The sequence below is a fragment of the Rhamphochromis sp. 'chilingali' genome (genome assembly GCF_963969265.1).
Source record: "Rhamphochromis sp. 'chilingali' genome assembly, chromosome: 3".
NCBI lineage: Eukaryota > Metazoa > Chordata > Actinopteri > Cichliformes > Cichlidae > Rhamphochromis > Rhamphochromis sp. 'chilingali'.
In genome coordinates this window covers 32,848,748-32,872,826 of record NC_137931.1, presented here as the reverse complement: position 1 = coordinate 32,872,826, position 24,079 = coordinate 32,848,748, and the positions used below count along the sequence as shown (strand labels likewise).

Here is a 24,079-nt window from a genome sequence, read left to right as displayed (position 1 = left end):
GGGAGGAAGACAAACCAGTTCCTGCACAGACTTCAATAGCTCACCGCAACCCAACCTCAAGACACATTCAGTGTTTCGTGAGAGTCTTAGCTGTGAATGGATACACACCCCAGAGAATGCAAGCTTGCAGGCCGTGTGTAAGAGCTCCTAAAACACAGTATGTGACTAGTGAAAAATGACATTACTTTGCATAAATAAACTCTACAAGAAATACAATTTCAGAAATGTGAACAAGCCAGTCCCTTATTGCTCAGTCACGCTACCGGCCAGCAACCTCCTTGCAACTAGGAAAAACTGGTGGTCAACATGGTGTTTCCTTCAAAACTATTTAGCCTCAAAGTTAACAGTGTAACAGTATCTGCCTCAAACTGTTTAGTACAGAATCTTGACTTTAGTTTAAGGCTTTCTTGGTGATCCGAACAGCTACTTTCAGACACCTGCTCATGCTGCCGTACTTGCGTAGCTGTAGATCGACTGATCTTTTTGCCCTTGCATTATGAGAGATGACTTGATCGAAGTTATTTTTGGGTGTCAGTGAATCAGGCTCTTTGTTATGTTACTTATGCTGCACCTGATCAGGTTATTATGTAGGGTGGGACGTATTGTTGGGGAAACAGTTGCTGTTAGGGAGTGTCAGTGCCTTCAGGGCTGAGTGCTTGTTCTGCTAAGAATCCAAATGAATCCCAGGACCCAAGGTTTCCCAGCATAACCTTTAAATTTATTGATATGATGAGTGTTCTTCACCGCTCATCATTCATCACTAGTTTTATTGTTTCGATCGATCGAGGCGAACAACTAAGCAAAGTAGCCGTTCCACTTTTATCTGGAACATATGGGATCGATGTGCCATGTTGGTTTTCATGTCGCTCTCAATCTCTTTCTATTTGATGAATTTCCATACTTTCCCCAAAGCCTACCTGCACTTTCATAACATAATTGAAATGAGAACATGTGCTTCATCACATGGGTTTGATGAAGCCTTTGACAGATTGTGATGAATAAGCTATATTTTCTCAACATTAGGTTAATTACTGTCATTTGTAACAAATGGAATTTAAGTGGTGCCAAAGCAAATACTGGATTCTGACTAAATATGAGTAATCTGTCACTCTGAACGATTTCAAATTTCATTTATGTCACAGAGCATCATGTAGTCACCACTATAGCTTGAAGGAAATTAAAGATTATGGCTGTGAGGATTACATTCAAGAGAACCTATCCTGAGTTCATACCCTGTTTGTCTTGTCTTTAATTTTAGTCATTCGTACTATACGACTACTGCAGACAGGTGGGAAGGCAAAAGAAATATTTAATTGAGAGTATCTTTATTGATTTTAAATGATAATAATAATAATAATTGCAAACAAACAAATAAAAAGAAACAAACAAACCAAAACAACAACTCTCTCCTTCTTTTCAATCCGCGGCAATTTACGTCTACAAATAAAGTCTTCTTCAGAACACAAAAGGACAAGTAAAGGAAACAAAATGTTCCAATTCACCCAGTAAATCCTTCTCATCAGTTACAAATACTGCAGGGTTATTAACTGGGCCACTAAATCATTTTAATCAAATTTTCACATGAATTAAAACCTCAAGTATATCTTTCATTCTCTGTTGAACCTCTTGAAAGAGTTCTCCACCGGGTTTTCATTTTTCTTTCAACTACATTTTAATAACATTAGTTTATAACACATTTCTTCTTTAAAACCGTTTTTCACGACAAATTGCACAGTGGAATAACCTTTTCGCCTTCTGTTTCACAAGGTCTCCTGTAAACTTGTAAAGGTCGGCTGGATGTTTATCAGGCTCCTTCCTTCCGTGCTCTATGCCAACACAAAACTCACCCCAGCATTTTGCAACTCTCAGCGACACCCAGCTGCCTTTTCCTCACCTTTTTTTCTCAGAGCAACATGAAACAAACCAGAGAGCAAGCAATTTTATTGTTCAGTGGTATCTTTAATTGTGATGAAAAAGGATTATGCAGATTTCTGTAAGCCTCCCTGACAAGACATATTTCAAAGTGAATAGGCCATAGAACAGGAATATGTGTCAGTGGTGGAGGCTTAGTGGAACGTCTTCTCAATAATAGGGTAATCCTGGAGTCTAGGGATCCCTCATTTACCCTCTCAGCCGAGAGATGATGTGCAATGGTCTCCAATTATAGCCCATGGTGTCTTTAAAGACAAAGAAAAGGACTCAGACTGTGTGACTAAATGTCATAAAGATATTGCTTTTATCTTAATTACTCTGACCAGAAGTATAGGGTAGCATTACCGAAAGAAACAAAATAAGTCAGTTGTCTGTAATAAAGACAGACAAACATGTGACAGTGTTCAGTTACCTGATTGAGAAATCAAAAATGGCAAATAAACCTCATAAACAAAACTTTTTTTGTATCATGTTCATCAAGGTCCTGTCAATAATGGGAGGGTAGAAACCTTGTTATTACAATGTAATGACAGTATAAATGATAGATATAAAAGAAATATATTTAAATACATACATAAAATAATAATGCTATATATTTTTTCCTCACATTTGATAAAATAACACCTATATTTGACAAATTATTGCCATGATAAATTATTTCCTTCTTTTTCTTCTTCTTGTTATTGCCAAAGATGTTTACTAAATGCATTCAGAGACATCAGACAGCGAACACAGGCGAAATGAGGAAGGAATGTATCTGACTGACAAACAGCCTTGCTTGCTACCATAAACTAATCAAAAAAATATTTGCTGAAATCACAGTTTAAGCGAGCTAAGCGAGTTGTGTTCCTGATACAGTTCTGTATAATTGGACTTCTTTTTGATTACATTTTAAGTAAGACCTTATTTACAGCAAATAAAGTCATCATGGAAATTGTAATTAAAGCCAATAATGAAGTAGATAGTAAGGTCTTTTTTAAACAGTGTGACCTTTTTGGAGCCAGAGGAGTTGCTCCCCTGATGGCCATTAGAAAAAATGCCTGATTAAGCTGCTGTTACAGCAAAGCTACATCCATCTTTAATATACAGTCTTCGATCGATGCTGTTGCCGATCACGTGTTGTGTTTTGGGAAAAACATGAAATTTCAAATATCTGATTAAACAATTTTTTTTTTACAGTCATTAGTGTTGCTTTTGAAAGCTCTTCTTACTGCTCGAAGCATTCTTATAACTGTTTACCTTTTGAATGTAAAGTTGGTGTGTGTGTGTGTAAGGAAAAGAACTGACTAGCTGTTGTCTGTGGGCGCAGGCTGATTCAGTCATTTAATGCTAACAAAGAGAGTAAAATGAAGAGTGAAAAGTGCTGTGTGATTTCTGAAAAGGATAAACAAAAACTAAGACTAATTGCTGCTGGAGGTCAGCATTTCAAATGCATGTTCAAAGTGTTGGGTGTTGCCATAAATTTATAGCAGTCACAGTTATTTATTAACCTGAATGGGCAATTTCGCAGTGAATCTGCAGAGAAAGGGGACATGAAAAGTTGTGAAGAATTGATGATGGACTCTTTGAAAGTGAGCGAGATAAAATTGGCCATGAAATCTGAAGCTTGGAATTAAATTGGCTGGAAGAAGAGGAGGGGGAAAGGTGCGATGTGTGATCACAAAAACATAAGTGTCTTTGTGAAAAAGCCAAGTTTAATTTGCACATCAGTTAAATGCATAATTAAAGAGGAGATCTGTCTGGCTGAAGGAAAGCCTAATCAGGAGAAATGTAGCAAAAAGCTGAGATGCTGATAGCAATTTGTGTTTGCTTTGCTGTTTGTCTCTCAGTGTTCGTCCTCATTCAAATTCACCCACAGTTTTCCACAGTCGTTAGCATAGTTCACATTTAATAGCAATAAGCTCTATTTTGTTATTTGTGTTTTTTCAACTTGAGGGAATACTTTTTTATTTTTATGGTGGGGCAAAAGAAGAAGAAAGGCTGAGAGGAATGGCTGTAAATGGTTGTGAAAGAGTTGTGCTGGATCAGTGCACATTTTTCAGGTATGTCAGAAAACCATACAAACATGTGCTGGACATGATACAGAAACAACAGTTGGCGCATGCACACGTTTTAGATCAACATTCAGGAGTCCACCACGTGATTCAGTGGCTTGCGGAACCACATTTAGTAACATAACTTGAAGTAATAATTTTCTTTATCAGCCTCTCACATTGTTACGCAAACATTTTGGCCCAGTCTTCTTTACGTTTTTGCGTCTTTTCATTGATTTATTGAGGTTTTTGTTTATGCACAGCTCTCTTAAGGTCCAATTACAGCATTTCAATCAGGGTAAGGTCTGGACTTTGACTGAATCATTGCAGCACCTTGATTCTTTTATTTTTCAGCCTTATCCTGTGTTTGGTATTCTCCAAGCGTGCCGCTGTGCAAACATGTCCTCTTTGATCTTGTTTGTCCAAAGGACATTTTGTCAAAGTACAAAAGTGGTTTGTTCAGATGAAACTTTGCAAGCCTGTCCCACCACCAGTTCTAGAGGCTTTCTTATGGCTACCCTTCCAAACGAGCCATATTAATTTTCACGATTTTAACGTTTAACATGATAGCCGAGGCCTGTTGAGTTTGAGCTGTTGCTCTTGGGTTTTTTCCAGTTTCTTTCAGCATTGCACAGTCTGGCCTGGAGGTGCTTTTGCTGGGATGTCCACTCCTGGGAGGATTGTTGCGTTGTGCTAACACAGACATGAAGGCTCAGCTGTCCAAACCTTTGATTTTTTACGACTGTTAAAAATGATGATGAAGCATTGTTATTAAAGATCTTCCAAGTTTTATCTGCCAGTAACAAACTTTGACACGATGACAATTACAAAGCAAAATAAATTAATACAAATCATCAAAATTGTATTATAAATTTATTTATTATTGTATTATAATACAGTAATAAAGAAGCTTTTATATTGGATTGTTCCAAACACAATATATTTTCTATAGTTCAAGTTACACTGCATCAGGCAGTTATAGCCACATTAAGATTTTTATTTTAAGTGTATTTTTCAAAATTTAGATGTTAAGAGCAGGGGCGGAGCGTGGGGGTGGCTTACTGGGCTTAAGCCCGGGTTGTTTTGTCAGAAGCCCGGGGTCTTTTGGAGTGTAATTTTTTCATAGTTAGATGCCTGGCTGACAACTGTATAAAACAAAAAGTACACACAATATTCGAAGCACATAATGCACACAGTGGGAATTTACGACTGTGCGTGAATCCCCCCTGATATTGGTATGATCCGAGCTCAGGCACTAAGCAACTGAGCGAGGGGGCGGGGCTGCAGCCAGGCGCTCTTGTGCCTGTGAGTGCGCTGTTGGAGTAACGGAGCCAGCCATACTAAGGAGAGCTTAAGTTTGACCAGGTACCAAAGCAAACCATTCATACCGTACAAATGACGGTGAATCACGAAAGATTGATATCAAACTGATCACTTGACCAATATTACGTTACTTGCTCTTCAAGTGAATCAACAAATGGCGAAATGAAAAGCCGAACAAATGCTTTTTTTTTTTAATAGAGTCTTATCTTACGTGTGTTTATTTCATATTCTCAGTTCTTACCCTCCCCGACTAAATCGGTTTCAGTTATGTACTGAAATATAAGAATGGACATTAGAGGCTTCTTTCAAAGAAAAAACTCAGGTAAATGTTATTTTATATATTATGCTTTGTATGTTGTTCAGTATATTTCTATGCAAAACAAGAGGGATTTCAGTACACAGCAGGATATTCACATTTGTAACCAGATATTTACATACACTTTAGGGAGAAAACATAAAACATTTTTACTGTACAACATCAATTTAGAGTAAACTTTTGTTTTAGATAAATATTGAAATATCTTTTGAATTAGTTAAATGTCAGAATAAAGAGAGACAGAGCTTCTATTTTTTTATCACTTTCATCAAATTTAAGAGTACATATACACTAAGTTTGTTAATTAATAAGAAAACCAGATGATTCCATTCTGAGCTGAAGAAGCTTCTGATAGGTTAGTAGAGTCCATGTGAGTAAACTGGTGGCACAGCTGTGGATGCATATAAGGCAAAACACAGAGCCTGTTTCTTTGAAATGGGAAAATTAAGAGATATCAACCAAAACACCAGGAAAAGAATTGTGGAGCTCCATAAGTGTGGCTCAGTTTGAATACAATTTGGTGCCATTTACAATTAAGAAATACAGATAGTTTCTCTCTTTACTCTTAAAGTTAACAAATATGTTTTTTATATTTATCAATCTAAAAAAATAAACATTTAGTCTGATTTGATGTTACAATTATAAAAGTGTTGTGTTTTTATCTGAAGAGTTTGTAAATATCTGGTTTCAACTGTATATTTGATGATTGTCAGCACAAAGAGGGAGAGAGAGGAACAGAGAAGGAGAGAGAGGAGACAGGACAGAACAGAGATGAACAAGAGCAGGTGAGACACACATGTTAGTCAAATGGTTGTTTACCAAAAGTATCACCGTATCATAGGTACTCATGTATCTCGTACCTAGTGTTTCTTTTTAGGTTTGTTATTTTTCAAATTCTATATTTATTAAGTTATGCAGGCTTGTTTGCACAACAAGGCTAAATAATTATATAAACTTTTGTGAATCTACATAGTGTACTTTGGTAGAATTAAAAAATAAGTGTAGTGCAGGTCTATGATGATTTTTAGTGCTACTATCATCTAGTTCTGATTCTGGTTCTGTCTTGGTTAAATCCTAAGTAGTCCTGATTTTGAACTCTTGTAGTCCTGTTTTAATTCCGGATCAGTTCTGGGTCTGGTTGAATTGGGGTTTAGTCCTCGTGTCTTGATGCAGCCCTGACCTTGTTCTGCCTTGCTGCTTAATTAAAAAACTAGTTTAAGGTGTCCTGTATATGTGATATCTTTTTTTCCCTATATGAAGTCATTCTTTTTTGAACAAAACTCAAAACAGAGCCAATTAATCTTTCAGTCATTTCTACACCCCCCCCCCCCCCCCTCCCCCAAAAAAAGAAAAAAGAAAAAAAAATCCACATGCATACTACCCTTCAGGGCTAAGCCCCGGGTGTTTCAAATGTCTGGCTCCGCCTCTGGTTAAGAGTAATATTGAAATATTGTTTTGAAGAAAAGTCAAAAGGGTGAAACTTCAAAAGCTAAAAGAGAAGTCATTTCCTGCTTTATGATAACATGGAAAATGAACTTTTCATGTTATTTCTATGTAACTTCATTATATCAAAAATCATACAATAATAGTACAAAGTAGGACTAATAGAACTTGCTGAAAATGTTTTTATTTTTCATTGAACAGGTGAGAAATGCATGCAGAATACAAGAGAAGTTTTGAAAAATATAGAATATATATTTTTAAAAATCTATTTTTGTTCCTTAAATAATTCTCTTAATATAAAAGTTCTGGTTTTTTTGCACCTTTTAGGCAACGATGGGTTTTCATTGCAGGTTGCATTCAAGTTTTTAAAAATTGTGCTTTGTTTAGTATTTAGGGGATCTCATACAAAACGCTTTCAACATCTTAAAAAATCTGTGGAATACTTTGAGAAAGAACAGATCATTCTGATTGTTGTTTAGTCGCTACGTTGCACAGGTGAAAGTCTAGTTAAGTGTCTGATGTCAGAGGTATATTACCTCATATCTGTGTGTTGTACCATTGTTTACTTAAAACATTTTAAACTGCTAAAGTTTTCTGTACTTGATAATTTACTTTAAGTACTTAATGTTAATGTAAATGTTCAGGAATGTCATTTAATATTAAAACCATTAAAATGTTCAGTACAGCTATAGATCTTTGGTTATTATAAGGAAGGGTCTGCTCAACATTTGCATTTAAAGGTGAATGTAAGTTTAATCCCGAACATTCCAAGGCGTTCACATGCAGGCCGTCAAATGCAGCTGGCCTGTCAGGCACGGCTGGATTCGCAGAGATACAGAGATCGTACGAGGTGTTCTTTGTCACTGTTGCCCGCCATGGCAGTACTGGATGCCCAGAGATAACAACCCCATTTTAAAGAGCTACAGTCCACATTAGGAGGTTGAAGGGATGGCAGTGGAGCCGATCACAAGTGTGTCAGCCAGGAGACTAGATTCAGCTTTGCACTTCAGAGCTCATTTTGGTTGTTGTTAGGTTTGCAGTTAAACTTGCACTTTCACATTGTTAACTCTGTGTCTTGAAAAATTAGACTTACTCGATGAGTTTAAACATGATACCAAGACAACCTTAACAAGAATCCATACTAAAAAGATCAGAAGCATTTTGTTTCTTGAACTTTTTAGGCTTTTAGGCGATTCAGTATCTGTGCATCCCTGCAGATGGCGGAAAGCTAACACAACATGTGTTTTCTGTATATGCATTGTTATTCCACAGAACAGAACTCATGTTGCATTGAAATGGGGTAGCTGCAGCTCATGAGGTAGAGCAGCCCTTCAGAAGGTTAGCAGTTCAGTCCCTGGCTGCTGCTCCAGTCTGCACGAGCAAGATACTGAACCTCAAGGTGCTCTCCAATGCTCCAGGTTTGTCAAATTTTATTTTGAATTGTCAGATTCAAATTGAAAAACCAGCACAATCATTTTTACTTTTTTATTTTTGGGCCGGTTAGTGCTCAGCTGGAAGTTGACAAAGATGCAAAGACTGCCTCTTTTCTCCTTTTGTTGGTCATAGACCATTATTCAGGTGTAGTGTGTGGTCAAGGTCAGGCCCATGGAGCTGGATCACTAACCCAGCAAAGCAGTTCCACAACCCCAGGAATCAGTTTACGGTGTGGCTGTTGTTTTGCGCTCATTCCCTTATACATTTGTTTTTAAAAATGGGAATACATAGAATTAAATGATGATAGTGATTTTTCCAACACCAGTAGGCGGTAGGTGAAGTGTCTTGCACAACGACCGAGACTGTCCGAGCCGGGGCTCGAACCGGCAACCTTCCAATTACAAGGCGAACTCCCAACTCTTGAGCCACAATCGCCCTGCTTCTCATTGCTTCTGATGTGGGCAGATCTTTAAGACACACTTTAAAGCCTTAACTTAAGGGTGAATGTTTCAAAATCTAATTATAATTTAATTACTGTTTGCTTCAAATTCATTTGCATACAGCACACTGCAAACAATATACAAATGAAAGGGTCTGGGTTACAGCAGCCACGTCCTTTTATCTCACTGATTACTTACAGTTTGTACTTCAAATCATTTTATTGGTTTGACTTGAATTGTGCTGAGTAATTCTGTGATTGGACAATAAAAGGTCAAGGAAATGTGTCCTGTAGCGAGATCACTTTGTTCCAGAAATGCTGGGATGTTCTTTAAAATGTTAATAAAAAAATAGTTTCACTGAAACTTGTGAAAAGCCACAGTTGAATCAGAAATTTTATTTGGTCCGGGTTTTTTTTAGCTACAAGTTGGGACAAGGCCATGTTTCCCATTGTGTTGTTTTACCACCTGTTTTAACAACACTCTGTAAGCCCCGTGGAAGCGAGACAAATGTGGCAGTTTTGAAAGAAAAGTCTTCTTCCATTCCTCCTTGTTTTAGGATTTCATCAACACTTCACAGCCTTCTTTGTTGGGTATTTTGTTCCATATTCCACCAAATGCCTTTAACAAGGCACAGCTCTGACCTGCAGATAGGCTACATTGTCAGCCGCGCTTGCAACTGAGCCTGGCAGCTATAATGAAGATTACAGTTTGATGTTTTCTCTACAGATTTACAAGTTTAAACACATTTTGGAATGATTACAAATCACCATTGTTTATGTATGTTTCCATTTTACTTAGCAAAACAACTTCTTTGGACACGCTGCAGCCTCACTCCTTTAAAATCATATTTATTAGCTATACATTAAAGATCATTGATGGTAAGAAGAAGAATAGCAGTAAAAAGAGAATACAGAAAATGAAACCACTAAAAATAGAAAGAATGGTTGGCAGCAAACGATTAAAACAACTGCCTACTTTGGTTTTCTTTAGTCTTTGAAGCTTTATATGAAACTGCAGTGCACATACAGTTCTTATAGTAACAGTCTGTCTGAGCTATCGAATCATTTTGTTCAGTTGTATTCATTCTGTGCTGGAACTCTGTGACTGAGTGGCTCTCCAGTAGCTGCGGTTTGTTGCGCTCAGATGGGACGGAGACCGAGATGGGTGATATCAACCAACTTATCCAAGATTGCTCGATTCAAAGGGGTGCGTTCAATTGAGAATCAAATCAACCTTCTTATTAACACGAGACATCATCTACATCAAAGTCCCTTCCTCAAGTCTGTCACTTGAAAGAGTCTGGTTAGGACCAGGGTGCAATCCGCTGCCCGGGGAGGTCCTTTGTGCATCATGGTAATAGAGAACAAAGAAGGCCAAAACCTTATGCTATTAAAATAGATTCACCAAAACCAATTGTAGTATATTAGCTCGGAAATGACACGGAGGAACTGATGAGGGTTTTTCGTGGCAGATGGAGTTTCCCCATACCATGAAATTTGTATACTTGGCTACTAAGAAAACAATTCTTGCTGGTACATTGAGCAGCCTTCCTGTTTTCACAGGGAAAGTGACACTGGCAGAGTGAGAGAGTGTGAAGCCTCTTTAATTGCCTTCGGTCACCCACAACGTTGAACCGAAGTGCCACGCAGCTTAGCAAAGGAACCGGGCAGAGGGCCTGATAGATATTTTATCGCCCAAGTTAACGGTTAATGAATTCCCAAAGTGAAATCTGTCACTTCAAAAATAAAGAGGAAGGCAAATTAAAGGGAGATAGAGAGAGACAGGGGAAGAAAGGGACTGGAGAGGGTGACACAGTTTTAGAATGCCCTATCTTTTGGCCATCCCCGTTTTTCAATGGAATAAAGAAAACTCAGCCTCTTTCTTCTCCTCTTTTCTTCCTCCACTTCTTTTTTCTCCCTCCCATCCTCCTATCTCTCAGACCGCTTTTCTCTGAAAAAATTCTCATGAATGATTTATATGTGTCTTGTTATCAGCAACGATTTCTATAGACCCCAACGCATTCACCAAGACATTTGTGGCGTAATTGTTAATTTTAATGCCATAATGGCTTCAGATGGGAGCTCTGATTAGACATTTATTACACAATTAAATGAAACATACTCAAGAATCACAAAAGCCTTCCGTAATTATTTCAGGCCATTAATAAAATGGGCATTAAATTATATTGGACACAAAAGAGAAGTGAAATAGATTTCCATTAGAGCAATAGAGGCAGAGAGGGGTAATAGATCCTGCCTGAATTCACTCTGAAATTAATTGTTGCCCAGCCTATTTCCACACACAGTGGAATAAATGAATGAGAAAAGAGAGGAAGAGAAGAACGAGTTGGTGGCCAAGAGAGCGAGGGGAGGGGTTACATTAAGAGCCTCTGATAAAACCCTTTTGTTTGACGTACTACAATGGCCCCTCAATTCGAAAAAGAGAGGGAGAGTCAGACCAATTTCAATCTTAGTCCACCCCTCCAGAGTTCTGACTCGAGGTTATATCCTCTTTTCAAGTTCAGTTTGCTTTTGAATAAACAGCTATCACCTACCTGCAAATGCGTATATCGAAATGCGCCGCTTATTAGAAAATAATGTGTGGGGCAGCACCAGCCAAACCAGCCAAAGACAACCGCTAGTTTAAAAAAAAAGTGGAATAAATGACAGGAAATCAATCTTTCCTTTGATTAAGAAATGACCCGCCTTTGACATCAGGCTGCCTTCCTGCTGCAGTCTGATGTAGGTCAGGAGATAGCTGTGATTCAATCAAAATAGAGACAGAAATGTCAGGAAAGATGTAGCTCAAGTATTAAAAAAAAAGAGAGCGTTTACAATGGACCGCATTTATTTTCCCCATTTCTGAACACTGAGATTATGACAGTTAAAACACATCAAAGCCCGATGTATGGCAAAGACTTTTTGAAGCCGTTTCCAATGGGAGCTCTAAATTGAACCTCCTTTTGAACTACCAGTCTCTTGAGATCTTCTGCAAAAGTGTAAAAGAAATGGAAACTGATATCTCATAAGACTAGGACAGATCATTCAACAAAAATTAATTAATCATCCACTGATACAGATTTGGAGAATTGTATTACTCTCTCGCTCTGTCACTCTTCCTGGCTTCAAAAGCTCTTGGATTCTTCAGCTGTCTCTTCTACGTTATTGCACATTTGATTTTTTTTCATGTTACATTACCTACAGTGCAGCTTACTGGCTGTGCTTTTCTTTCCCCCAATAAAGCCTTTTTGGAATCATAATTCAGGACGCAAAAGTCTGTAAACAAAGCAGAGAGAAAACATACCAGCAGAGGCTGATTGATATGTAGAATTTGGTGGTGTTAAAGAGTCACGACGTGGAATATTAATTTTTAATTTCAGTTTTGAATTCATCACCTGACTCCCAGCAGCCTTGCAGCACATCTTGAGGTTCAGGTCCCAGATCAGTCCTGTGGTGAAAGATAAAAAACGACAGGCCCTAGGTGAACAGGAATCTATGAATATGGCTATAGGATGTAAAGGATGATCTGGCCTTTACTTGACTCTTTATATGTTGGGCCAGACACTTTTACAGCGCAGTCGACCAGCAAAATGTGCTCGCTTGCCTTTGCTTTACCCCTGGCAGTCTACATTATAACCGGCAAATCCAATTAATCAAAACATTATATTTCATAAAGTGCCATATTAAAAAGCATTTTTTCAATAATTAAAAAGGTCTGACAGAGCCTGAATGCCAATGCTGGGCGTGCACTCCAACAGACAAATTACATCCACTGATGAGATATGGCTCGTGGCTATAATGAGAGGTAATAAATGTGTCCGAGGTGTTATCGCGAATATTTTACTTAAAAGGTTGTAAAGCAGCTGTTAATTTGAAAACGTCCCCAAATACAAAATGTCGTCGTGTGACTAAAAAAAGCTGTGATTTGGGAGCTCTTGTCAGAAATGAGTTCTGTACATCATCATCTTGTTAACCATGTTGGTATTTAGTAATTAATTTTACCTCAAGCTTTGAAGCAATAAGTGAACAACTGAATGTGAAATGATGCAAGCTCACTGGAACTCAACATGGAATGAAAGCTATGTTGGAGCTATAAAGAACTCCATCTTCATTTTATGGTGAAGGTTTTTCTGGTATTGTAGGATGAAGTTTTTTTCTTTCTGAAGTTCTGCACCTGTTCCCAAAAGATTGGGAAGGACAGATGAGGACTTGACAGTGAATATTTTGTAAAGGTATTTCATACATGGTCCTAAAGCTGAATATCAGTTTCTTAAGATCCACAATTAAAGTATCTATACTTGGACTTTTGCTTTGTTTTGATTTTGAAAACTCTTTATCCTGTTGATGGAGAAAAGATTATTTGTTGTATTAAAACTTTATCGCAAGTTTCTCTTATCAATATAAAGTTGTGGCATTTGGTCATTTTTGTAGTAGAAATCTAAATTGTAAATAAAAAATCGGGGCTTACTGGGTCAAAAGGAAGAATTCTAGACGTGGTACAGTTGTGACAGATCTGTTTTTCACATGCAGTTTGATATCTGTAGTTTCCTCGTGATGAATCCAGCACAAGTCTGTTGTGGCATCTGCATCCGCCATCTGCAAGAAAGGATCGGCAGACATGATCCCATAAACTCACTCCCAAGTCCTTAGAAGTTGTTTGGTAACCCAGGGAACACAAAAGAAATTCCCTTGGTGATTTGTCTGATATGTGTGGAAGTGAGGACAGATGGTAGAAGATCTAACCTCACAGAATCAAAACATGTCGTAGGAGAACTGTATGTCAGGAATTTAGAAGTTGTGATTGTAAAAGCCTTCTTCTAGCAGAATTTCTATATACATGTATTTTATTGTTGCTCATTGCCCATTGCAGGAAGGTCAGATCAATGGTTTACAGGATTCATTTCCATAAGCAATTCTCTTCACCTCATACGTTACTCAGCGGTATTCTTTACCACTGATTGTTTCTTTTAATCACACACCTGAAGGTTAGTGTAACTCAGCCATTTCTATAAGTTGCAAATTTCACTAACATTCCATAGTCTGGTCACTGTGTTGCTGTTACTCGTTTTCTGTGTGCGCTTTAAGTTGAACTCCATCATTGGCAAGAAGACAATCACAGTACCAGGCAAAATAAGCAGATGTCAGGGAGATGATGATCATGAATGTCAGTGGAGATGCTTGGCCATCGGGCAGAGACTGACGATGTCTGGACACTATAGTTGCTGCATAGAGCGGAAAGCTGAGGGTAAGGTGAGGGGGCATGTTGAAAGACTAAAGCTCTAACTCTAGGGCCTTGTAGAGTTGTTTAACAAGTGAGAACTCAGATCAGTTCTTTAATTCTTGAACATTGTTGAGTTGGTCAACAGGCTACCATAAACTGATTTATTTGGGTCTTTGCCTGAAGGCTAGGTTCTTATCATCTGTCCTTATAACTTTAGTACCTTCAACCAGGTCAGTAGTTAACAGTTTCTATTTAATTTCTATCCTCTATTGTTTTGAAATGACAAGAAAAACATCTGGACCTGGATAGAAATTCTAAAGACTAATATGAGCGTTGTGCGTCAGAGGTTCTGATACTACTGAAGACATGCTGAATAACTATGGCATCTTGCAACATGGCAGCTTCCCAAACAAAGCTCTTTTGGTTAGTTCTTCCCACTGACTCTGGATATATTTTTTAGTACCCCCGGGCATCATGTGACCATTTCAGAGTTACCTGATAGGTCTGGCATACCCAGTAAACATACTCATCAGTTAACCTGATCTGAGTGACGAAGATGTCTAAGGTTGAGCGTCTTTTGGTTTTACCTGAACTCCGCATAGACTTGTATTCTGGATGTGTTTAAGCTCTTAGAAAACCCCGGAACACCACGTTAACAGCCAGCAGTGTCAACGTGTCCGCTTATTGAAATATTTTAGATTATTAAATAAACTGTTTAGCGTCAAAATAATAAGGTTTGCATAACACCAGTTAACCCTGCTTTGAAATGGATGTATTTGTTGTTTAAATCGTATATACATATGCATCACTACTTATTGAATTTTTTTCTGAATATGCATCTTATATTATTGTTTGGTAGCAGTTCAGATTCTCATTTATGCTGGTTAAATCTTATCTACTGAGTCACAGTCTCATGTGAAAGGCTGAAATCCCCCTGCAAGGAAGGCCAGCTCTAAATGAGTTTTTTTTTCTCTTAATGAAGGTCAGGAGAGAGTCACATCTTTCCTTTTGTGATAATTTATCCCTATCTCCTGTTATCTCTGTTTTGCCCCTTTAATCCTAATTGTATTGTATAATTGTGTGATGTGGACCTCTTGGTCTTTGAAGTATTGGCCCTATCCTTTCATTATTACCTGATGCCTTGAACCTCCGTTAATTTTTTTTCAGCTCCGTTCTGCATTATCCAGTGTTGGAGAATAAAGGAGAGAGCAGCTTAAGTTCAGTCATTTTCAAATTTTATTTAAGTCTGATTTCTCTATCTTCCTGAGAAATAATTTCACCACAAAGATATATATTGAGCTTAGTAATATAGTCTGCATGTTGGCAGTACATCTCAAATGCGGCTCATTGCTGTTTTGATTGCTTCTCAGTGTTAGTGAATGGTACTTGTAAAGGAATAATGTAAAAAGATCTGCCCTATTGTATGCAGAATTTGAGTTTTAGAATCGCTTCTATATGAGTGAAAGAAAGCCCGTTTTGTGTCTTTAACATTGCACGTATAATTATCAACAGCCAAAGTCTGAATATGCATTTTTTGTGCCATTGCTGGGGATAAACAGCTTGACCATGAACACTCAGTTTTCAATATATGAGGCTATAAATGAAGCTGATAGAACATTTTGTCTATACATGGTTAAAAAGACATTCTACTTTGTGCTTTAACTGTTAAATGCTTTTACATTCAGACTGAACATTTCATAGAGATGTGTGCATATAAGGTTCTGCAAAATTAAAGCGAAAGAACAACTTTCAAGGAGAGCTCACTATTATCTGTGCAAACTACTGAATAAGTATTGAAGCAAAACTGTAAATGGCATTGTCTAATTGCTGGTACTGTGCACTGTATGGTTCTACTTTTATATTAGCAGATCGTCACCACCTATGAGCCATTCATCTTGAGAACAATGATTCAATATAATAACATAATAGATGATGCTGTAATACATGCTGTATCCAACATGCACTGGCCGAGTTAGACTTAATCCTGCACTGATGCTACAGTACAGGACACGCAGACATATTCTGACAACATAAAAATGTTTGTGTGCCTAAGATAATTTCTGTTGCCACAATTTATTAGTTCCAAATATGGTTCAGCAGTAGTTCTTCCACACTGTGGAAAAAATAGGCTTAAAAACATTCTGCTGGGAAGAAGGAAAAAAGTTAGGAAAGTTGTAGACCATGTGAGTTGTCTCGGTTTCTAATATTTTATTTTTACAGAGAACCATCACTAAATAGGATGGAAATACAATAAAAGGCATTGAAATGTCAACCCTAGCTTTTAAGAGTTTTTGAGGGGAGGACGCAAGTGTGCAGTAAAGAAAACCTCTTACCGCTTCAGCACCATGGACAGTTACGGTAGGGGAGCTTACCTCAATGCTCTCCACGGGAACCCAAGTTGGCTAATAGGCTCTCCGTGTGTCAGGCCGCTCCCCATTCACTTTTTAAGGCGAGATGGATGGACATGTGTCCTCAGATAATCCTAGTTTATGTGTGTGCGCACGCATGTGTGCTGTGTTTGTCTCGCGCGCTCCTCTATGTTTGGGTGTGATTTAAATTTATTAGACTCAAAATTTAAATTTTGTTCTATTTCCATAAAAGCCAACATTAAACTTCCCAGTAGGCTGATTTTCAGTGTACAATACTGATAGTGTGTTTCATTTTGGGAGTCATTTCTAAGCCAAATATATTCCGTTACAGGCATTTTTTTTTCCACTTTTTAAAATTCTGTTTATATGTTGTTATCAGATCTTTTGGCATTTCCAAATAACTTAGGTTTGGACATCTTTTTACATTCAGGTGTAAAACCCAAACCCCCAAATTTCTTTACTGCATTTTTTATTATTATCTCAGAGCAAAAATGTACCGCGGCTGCATGTAATAAAACTAAAGATGGAAATAATAATCATCATCTGAGTCCTTGACGAATCAAACCCTATTGCATTTCTCATTATCCCGGTAAATTGTCGAGGGAACTTTCAGGCGTGCATTTATTAGACAATCAGTTTTTGAATAAGAAACATAGCCGACTTCTCCCTCGTGAGTATAGGAGGCTCAGCCCCTAAAATAATTTCCTCTTATCTAATTCATTGATCATAAAATGAAGCCGGTGTGAGCATGCAGCAGCAGCAGCAGCCTACATGTTAAATTGCATGCGCTGTTCTGCGATAGATAGCATAGCACAATTTAAAACTTCAATGCAAGCCGAAATATACAGTGCAAACATGCGGCATACTACCTCGCGGTTGCAGATGAGCGTCATATAGCCTGCCGATTGGGAGGATTGTGTAGGAGCTGTTTCTTTCTCTTTTTTCTACCTCTTTCCCCCCTTTTTTCCTGCCATCCTGCCATCGCGGATGTACTGGGAGGGGGAAGAAAAAAAAAGTCGGAGACGTTCTCAACTGATTGTTCTCTGGGTCGGGGTGAGGAGGATCTTTCTCCCAAAACGATCATATTTTAGACGATATATTCAAGTTGTTTTTTTTTTGGTTTGTTTTTTGTAAAGACAGATGTGATGGAAATCTTCTTGTTCCAAGCTGCCGATTGACGCATGCGTGTGCGAGGAGACAGGGAGCGTAGAGAGAGCGTGAAAAAGAGACAGAGATGGGGATGAAATGTGGGAAAATCAGACAGAAAAACGAACTACGCTTTGCTTTATTTTGGGTCTCGAAATAAAACGAGGTTTGGGTCACGATAGTCAATGTATTGCCCGCGGACGTGTGCAAAGATCTGCGGGTTTTTTAGACGGGTCATTCTGTATAAGAAACACGCGTGTGAGTGTGATGTGATGACATGTTAAAGAACCGAAAACCATCTTTAGAGTATCTGTTTACATTAAGCCACACAAAGAAGAGAGGAAGATGAGATGATAATACGCAGCCCGCAAAATACACATATGTACAGAGAGAGAGAGAGAGAGAGAGAGAGAGATGGAGGCCAAAGACAACCTTAAATAAATCTGCTTAGCAGTGTAACTAACCGGGGTTGTATCTCCACTTACAGCATTTTGACGGTGTGTGTAGAGGGGGGAAAAAATCATCCGCCTGCCTTTCGCTTAATAATCACAGCTGAAAGTATCATATATCAAGCACATTAGCCCGAGGGCTATTAGGCAGTGGTCCTGGTTGACATTTGCATTTTAAAACGATCACTCTGCGCCTCTTTAAAAAGAACAATCTGTCAAATCGATGTGAACTAATGCAGCAATTACAGACGCACAATGACGGCTCCTCTTAACGTTTGTAGTTATTGCTATATGTAATATTTCCTCGCTGTTTGTAATTCTGCCGATGCCTAGTTTTAGTTTTACACATTGGCACGCGTGGGCCCAAACCGTGTGCGCGCCCGTGTTTATCATCATATGTGCGTGCTCGTGGGAGTTAGGTGGTTTAAGGGAATGCTAACAAAAAAATGGACTTGTAAGAGGTTTTTGTGACCCCGTCCACACCCCCCAGCTACCCCACCAGCAGCGGGATAACAGAGGTTAAAACCGGCTGAAGTGTCATTGAGCAACAGTGGAAGACCTCTCGGTTGCAAATGAACTGTCGTGCTTTTATTATTATAATGACTATTTTTAATGTTATTTATTTATTTTTATTATGTGAAAATGCGAATAAAACCGGGTTCCGCTGTATTAAAGGCCCACAGATACGTGTGCATTTTTGGGGGACTTTACATCCAGAGTGCTCCCCGGCGTCCGTGCGTAAAGCTGTACAGTAAATTGGTTGCACGGTATAGTCACCTCTCTGGATTGAAGTCAGGTTTTAACTGGAAAAGAGGTTGAAGGTCCATGTTTGTTGCGATTCATTACATTAAATGGAATCGGGAAGGGATCCTGGGTATTACCCCCCCTCCACACACACCACACACACACACACACACCCCTTTCCTTATTTTTCTTCTTTTTTTTCTACTACTACCTCCCGCTCTTTGTTTATGTTGTAATGTACATATTTTTTCGTGAAGGTATTATAATAGCCGCTCTCCGTGCTGATTGGGCGCTCAGGTTGGTGAGTGAACGCCCTGCAGATTATGTCAGATTGCGTGCAGAAACCAAACCAGCCCAGCCTTTGAACTTCACCGCTTTTGGCTCGTATTCACGCTCTTCCGCTCATTTCCAAGCCAGGTGCTTGACGACAAACCTCAGAGAGAGAGAGAGCGCGCGTGTGTGGCAGAAAAAAAACCACCTAATACTTTTACGACTCCAGCAAACTGACTGCGGAACATCGCTTTCACCTTTGTGGATTTTTTTTTACGTGTGTGCGTCTCGCATGTGTTTTTTCCCGTATTGCCTGGCGCAGGTCTGACAGAGTTGTTACTGGACTTAAACGAAGGCGCACCAGTGTTTAAACTCGGGGAAAACGCACCGGGCGCTGGATTTTTCTTTTCTTTTCTTTTGCTTTTGTTTTCCAGAATCTGAAGATCCCAGGCGGGGCATGACTGGTATCGGGCATCTAGACAGGTGAATAGTTTGCCTTCTTTCCGATCAGAACTTTTCCTCGTCATTAAAATTGGGGATAAAAGTATAGTCTTAAGATGTCAAAGCCTGCTGATCATATCAAGAGACCCATGAACGCGTTCATGGTTTGGTCCCGGGGCCAGAGGAGGAAAATGGCACAGGATAATCCCAAAATGCACAACTCGGAGATCAGCAAAAGACTGGGCGCTGAGTGGAAGCTGCTGTCAGAGTCTGAGAAGAGACCTTACATCGATGAGGCCAAGAGGCTGCGGGCTCAGCACATGAAGGAGCACCCCGACTACAAGTACAGACCCAGGCGCAAACCCAAAAACCTGCTCAAGAAGGACCGGTACGTTTTTCCGCTGCCTTACCTCGGGGACACCGATCACTTGAAGGGACTTCCTGTGTCGGCCGCGGACTCTCTTTTGGGCTCTTCAGAGAAAGCCAGAGCGTTTCTGCCGCCGACATCCGCCCCATACTCCTTCCTCGACCCGAGTCAGTTCAGCTCCAGCGCCATCCAGAAGATGACCGAGATGCCCCACACGTTGAGCACCAGCACTTTGCCGTACGCATCCTCACTGGGATACCAAAACGGCGCGTTCGGCACCCTTGGGTGCCCCAGTCAGCACACCCACACCCACCCGTCGCCCACAAACCCGGGCTATGTCGTCCCGTGTAACTGCACAGCCTGGTCAACGTCAAGTTTACAGCCCCCGGTGGCCTACATACTTTTTCCAGGTATGACCAAGACTGGGATAGACCCATATTCATCCGCACATGCCACTGCCATGTAACCCTCAAGACTCATTTGCTCTTTATAATTCACTTGAATACTGAAATGCATGTAAATATATTATGGACAGCGCGCCCTATTAAAAAGGCATGAACAGTGTTAACTGCCTTGGACTTGTTATGGCACAAAAAAGAGGAAAAAACAAACTTTTGCAGAAATCCACCAAGTTCCTGCCTGAGCAAAGGAGCTGGAGTTTGGTGTAAAGGACGGAGCCCTGTGAACTGTAAGAAATGTAAATGTTATAACGTTTATGGCAACCAGAAAAGGAGGCCTTTAACTTTATTTATTGTGTACATTTCAATGCTGATATGCTGATTTGTGTTGATTATTGATAGGCTTCACTTTTATTTTGAAAAATTGGCTTGCACAATTAGCGTTCATATTTCCTGTATCAGCCTAAGGAGTCCACATTTTTGGCAATTTTATGACGATGTTCTGGACATAGGGTCAAAATCAGGACATGTAGGCTGGATTACATACGGGTTATATTGTTATATTTATCACAAAAAAAGAGGAAAGAAAAAAGAAAACTGGCACATAAAACTATACGGTCTATTTAAGAAGACACAAATGAGGAAAAAAAAAAATCATTTACATCCAGATGTTTCATTTTGCATTTTTACCTGTGGTTCAGTGCTAATATAGTCACACGCGTCATTTTAGTTTGTTTTTTGTTTTTTAAGGATAACTTCTATTTGAATTCAAGGAGTTCTATGTGTATTTTCTATCTAAGATGGTAATTTAAAACCTGTCATGTTATGGAAAGGATAATGTATCTAGAAGGTTGATACCTCCTGCTCTTTGTTCAAGTGCCGAGCAAAGACATTTTCAATAAAGACAATCTGTCTTCAACCAGATCAATTTCCTGTATTTGTAGGTTATTGAGACCACAGAGATAGCGTTATAATGTGCACGTGCTGCGGGGGCGTTTAAACCGCCAAAATAAAAGTTCGATTAAATAGATATAAAAGGTTTAATGATCACAAACTAATAATTATTTTAAAATTTAAATTAAAATAAATATACAAAATTGAAGTTATAAATTAAGAAAATACTTTAATCTTTTTAAAGATTAAAAAAAATACACCCGAGCTAATCAATACTGTTGATAGTCTGCACATTAGAACAATAACATCAAATCAATCCTCTTTTCCCTCATCGATTCCCTCTCCCGTGTGCGGTAGTTAAAGCTGTCAGTTCCCGGCCCTTTGATCATTCCACAAAGCTTTATTCCTTAACTGCTTCTTTTTCTTTCTTTCTTTCTTCTTCTTCTTTTTTTATTTTTATTATGATGATTGCTCTGCTTCGTGTTGCAGAAGCAGGGTTCAGGCATGTTCAGCGGTGCAGCATGATGAAGGTGTGTTTGTGACACCGGGATGAACCGGTTTTTGATGTTTGACAGTTCAGGAGAGGCCTCCCTGGAGGGATTCCGCCCGTCCGACTCGTCTGACTGCTTAATCACTTCAAGAAGCTGCTTAATTATAGGTTTAACTAATGGCGAATACTGATTTTTTTTCTCTCTCTCGCTCCATTTTTTTTTCACCCAATCTGCGACTTTTTGGTTGGTTGTACAGCAGCCTACCACTCGACTGTGATGCAGTTTAAAAAATCTCTGCGTGTGCGATTTCTGCTGCAGCCAAAAAACTTCGTTAAAACCTCTATCAGCGCCGAGTCATCTGCACGTGTTTAAACCTGCAGCGACCTGTGAATGAAAAAGGCCCCGGCTCTCATTAAGACAGCAGAGAGTGAGCACAGCTCTACAACTCACCCAAAAACAAGCAGGAAAGAAAGAAAACTTCGACCCAGCGCCGGGTGCAAGGGGGTCTGTTTCTTCTTCTATTCTTCTTAATGGAGACTGATGGATTTGCGTACCGCGCGCGCGCACGTGTGTGAGTGTGTGTAGCTTGCCCATATTAATACTGTAGTAATAATTAAAAAAATCATTCCACATCCAAATTGTTTACTTATCTGCCAGGAACATATGTGGGGAGAAGTTACCATTCTGCACTATTGCCCAAGGTGCAATTCCATCCTGGGGAGGAAGAGGAGGGAGGGCAGGGGAAAGGAGGAGAGGGGGGCAGATTTTTATGACAGACTTGCTTCTTATCTGGAGCTGTAAATTAGGGTGATACTTCATTGAACCGAATGTGAAGTTTTACATCAAAACCCTAAAGCGCTCTAATTCAACTTTGAAATGAGACAATTATAATTACTTTCAGGAGTAGCTGGATAAAGGCCCGTCTGTGTGTGTGTGTGTGTGTGTATATATATATATATATATATATATATATATATATATATATATATATATATATATATATCATTCATTTTTAAAAATATATTTAAGACAGTATTGTTTGCAGTCTCTTTTATTTTTAAGTTTTACATCACAGAGACTGATTCACTCACTACCTGTAATTATCCAACTTAGTCACGGAAATTGAGTGCGGTTACAACGCCCTGAAATAAATAACGATAAACGGCATGTGAGAGGTATAATGGGAGGGAAATTATGATTTGGAATTATAGAGGGAAAGGGTGTGTGTGTGTGTGTGTGTGTGTTTAAATCTCTCTTCCCCCCCCTTGACGTTTTTATTGGAGCACAACAGAGAGAATTCAATCTGCCTTATCTCTCCAGGACTCCTTTTCAGCGCGAGATCAGAGGAAAAAGGAGAGGATAATTGTTCTTTATTTTATTTAATTTAACGCGACAGCCAGCGCTTTCAGGTCATTTATATGCTTCATTTGGTGATAAAAGTCAATGAGGAGGGGAAACACCGAGTAAAGCAGGCGCTTTGACTTCTTTTCATTATTATTTTATTTCTCTCAGCAACATAAAGTATATAAAAAAAGAAGTAAAACAGACGAAACAATAATTGGATGAGGAAGTGAGGAGGTGGACATTTTTTAATTAAAAGTCATGGGTCATTTACATTATTGTGTTTTAATGTCACCCTGAAATCATCAGCAGGAAATGGACTTTGATAAGTGGCTTTGAGGATGTGGTTTTGTATTTAGGCGTGCTAATTTTCTAAAACAGAGGTCGAAGATTATGATGGTAGTGTCATTGTTGTTGCTTCTCTGATGGTGATGATGACGATGATGATGATAGAAGAAGGGGAAAATATGCCAAGACACAGATCGGCTTATCACAGCTGAATTCATTTTTATTTCAACGCGAGATTTCACATTTTATAAAAAAAAAAAAAGCATTTTTGTGAGTGAGTGTGTGTGTCTGTGTAAAAGCTGATCTCATTTCAGCATATTAAATATTGTCTAAAAAAATAAAAAAGGAAGAAGTCATCACTGGCTAAATCCTGGTCTATCTAAAATTGAATCTGGGATACCATTTTGACGGGAGAAAAAGTAAAACCGTACAGTTTTGTTGTTTGAAGACGCGGGGGCTTGAATTTGGGGGTCCCTGAATTCTCATTTGAAAGAAATGAAATGGTGAACGAGCTGATAAAGAAAAAAATGGGAGGGGGCGGCTGAGCTGAGAGAAAAGGAATCATGGCACGGTTGTTTAATGCGCTGCACCAGTCGGAAAAGTGATTTACACCAAGACTTTATTCCCCCCGACTGATGGAGAGACAGCGCGAGCGTTCTTCTTCTTCTTCTTCTTCTTTTGCATTATTGTTTACATATACACATGCAGGCGCGCACACGTGCACGTGGGCCTGTGCGGTC

At 39.0% G+C, this 24,079-nt stretch overlaps 2 protein-coding genes across 3 annotated transcripts; one reads left to right on the top strand and one right to left on the bottom strand.

Annotated features, from left to right (window-relative positions):
* Positions 1-1,951: 1,951 nt before the first annotated feature.
* Positions 1,952-20,082, bottom strand: LOC308393513 (uncharacterized protein). Of its 2 annotated transcripts, none has more exons than XM_080877327.1 (5): positions 19,971-20,082; positions 13,389-13,516; positions 12,316-12,368; positions 12,119-12,196; positions 1,952-2,177 (listed from the first exon to the last, which is right to left on the bottom strand). In XM_080877327.1, exons 2-5 carry the CDS (start codon positions 13,514-13,516, stop codon positions 2,122-2,124), a joined length of 315 nt encoding a protein of 104 aa, XP_080733453.1. In that variant the 5' UTR covers positions 19,971-20,082; the 3' UTR covers positions 1,952-2,121. The 2 variants fall into 2 exon arrangements, with proteins under 2 accessions (XP_080733453.1, XP_080733452.1); XM_080877326.1 differs by lacking the exon at positions 19,971-20,082 and adding an exon at positions 17,380-18,423.
* On the top strand, positions 18,815-22,663 carry sox14 (SRY-box transcription factor 14). The gene has a single exon (XM_080877325.1). The coding sequence runs from the start codon at positions 19,677-19,679 to the stop codon at positions 20,391-20,393; it is 717 nt and encodes a 238-aa protein (XP_080733451.1). The 5' UTR covers positions 18,815-19,676; the 3' UTR covers positions 20,394-22,663.
* Positions 22,664-24,079: the final 1,416 nt, after the last annotated feature.

Bases quoted from the DNA above. Each gene is read 5' to 3' on its own strand.
- LOC308393513 (XM_080877326.1), bottom strand. From the start codon at position 17,403: ATGACGCTCATCTGCAACCGCGAG. The intron at 12,369-13,388 runs GTAAGCCCCGAT...CTTTCACCACAG, and splicing joins GAATTCTTCCTTTTGACCCA to GACTGATCTGGGACCTGAAC. The intron at 2,178-12,118 runs GTAATGTAACAT...TTGTCTTTAAAG, and splicing joins GCCAGTAAGCTGCACTGTAG to ACACCATGGGCTATAATTGG.
- sox14 (XM_080877325.1), top strand. From the start codon at position 19,677: ATGTCAAAGCCTGCTGATCATATCAAGAGACCCATGAACGCGTTCATG.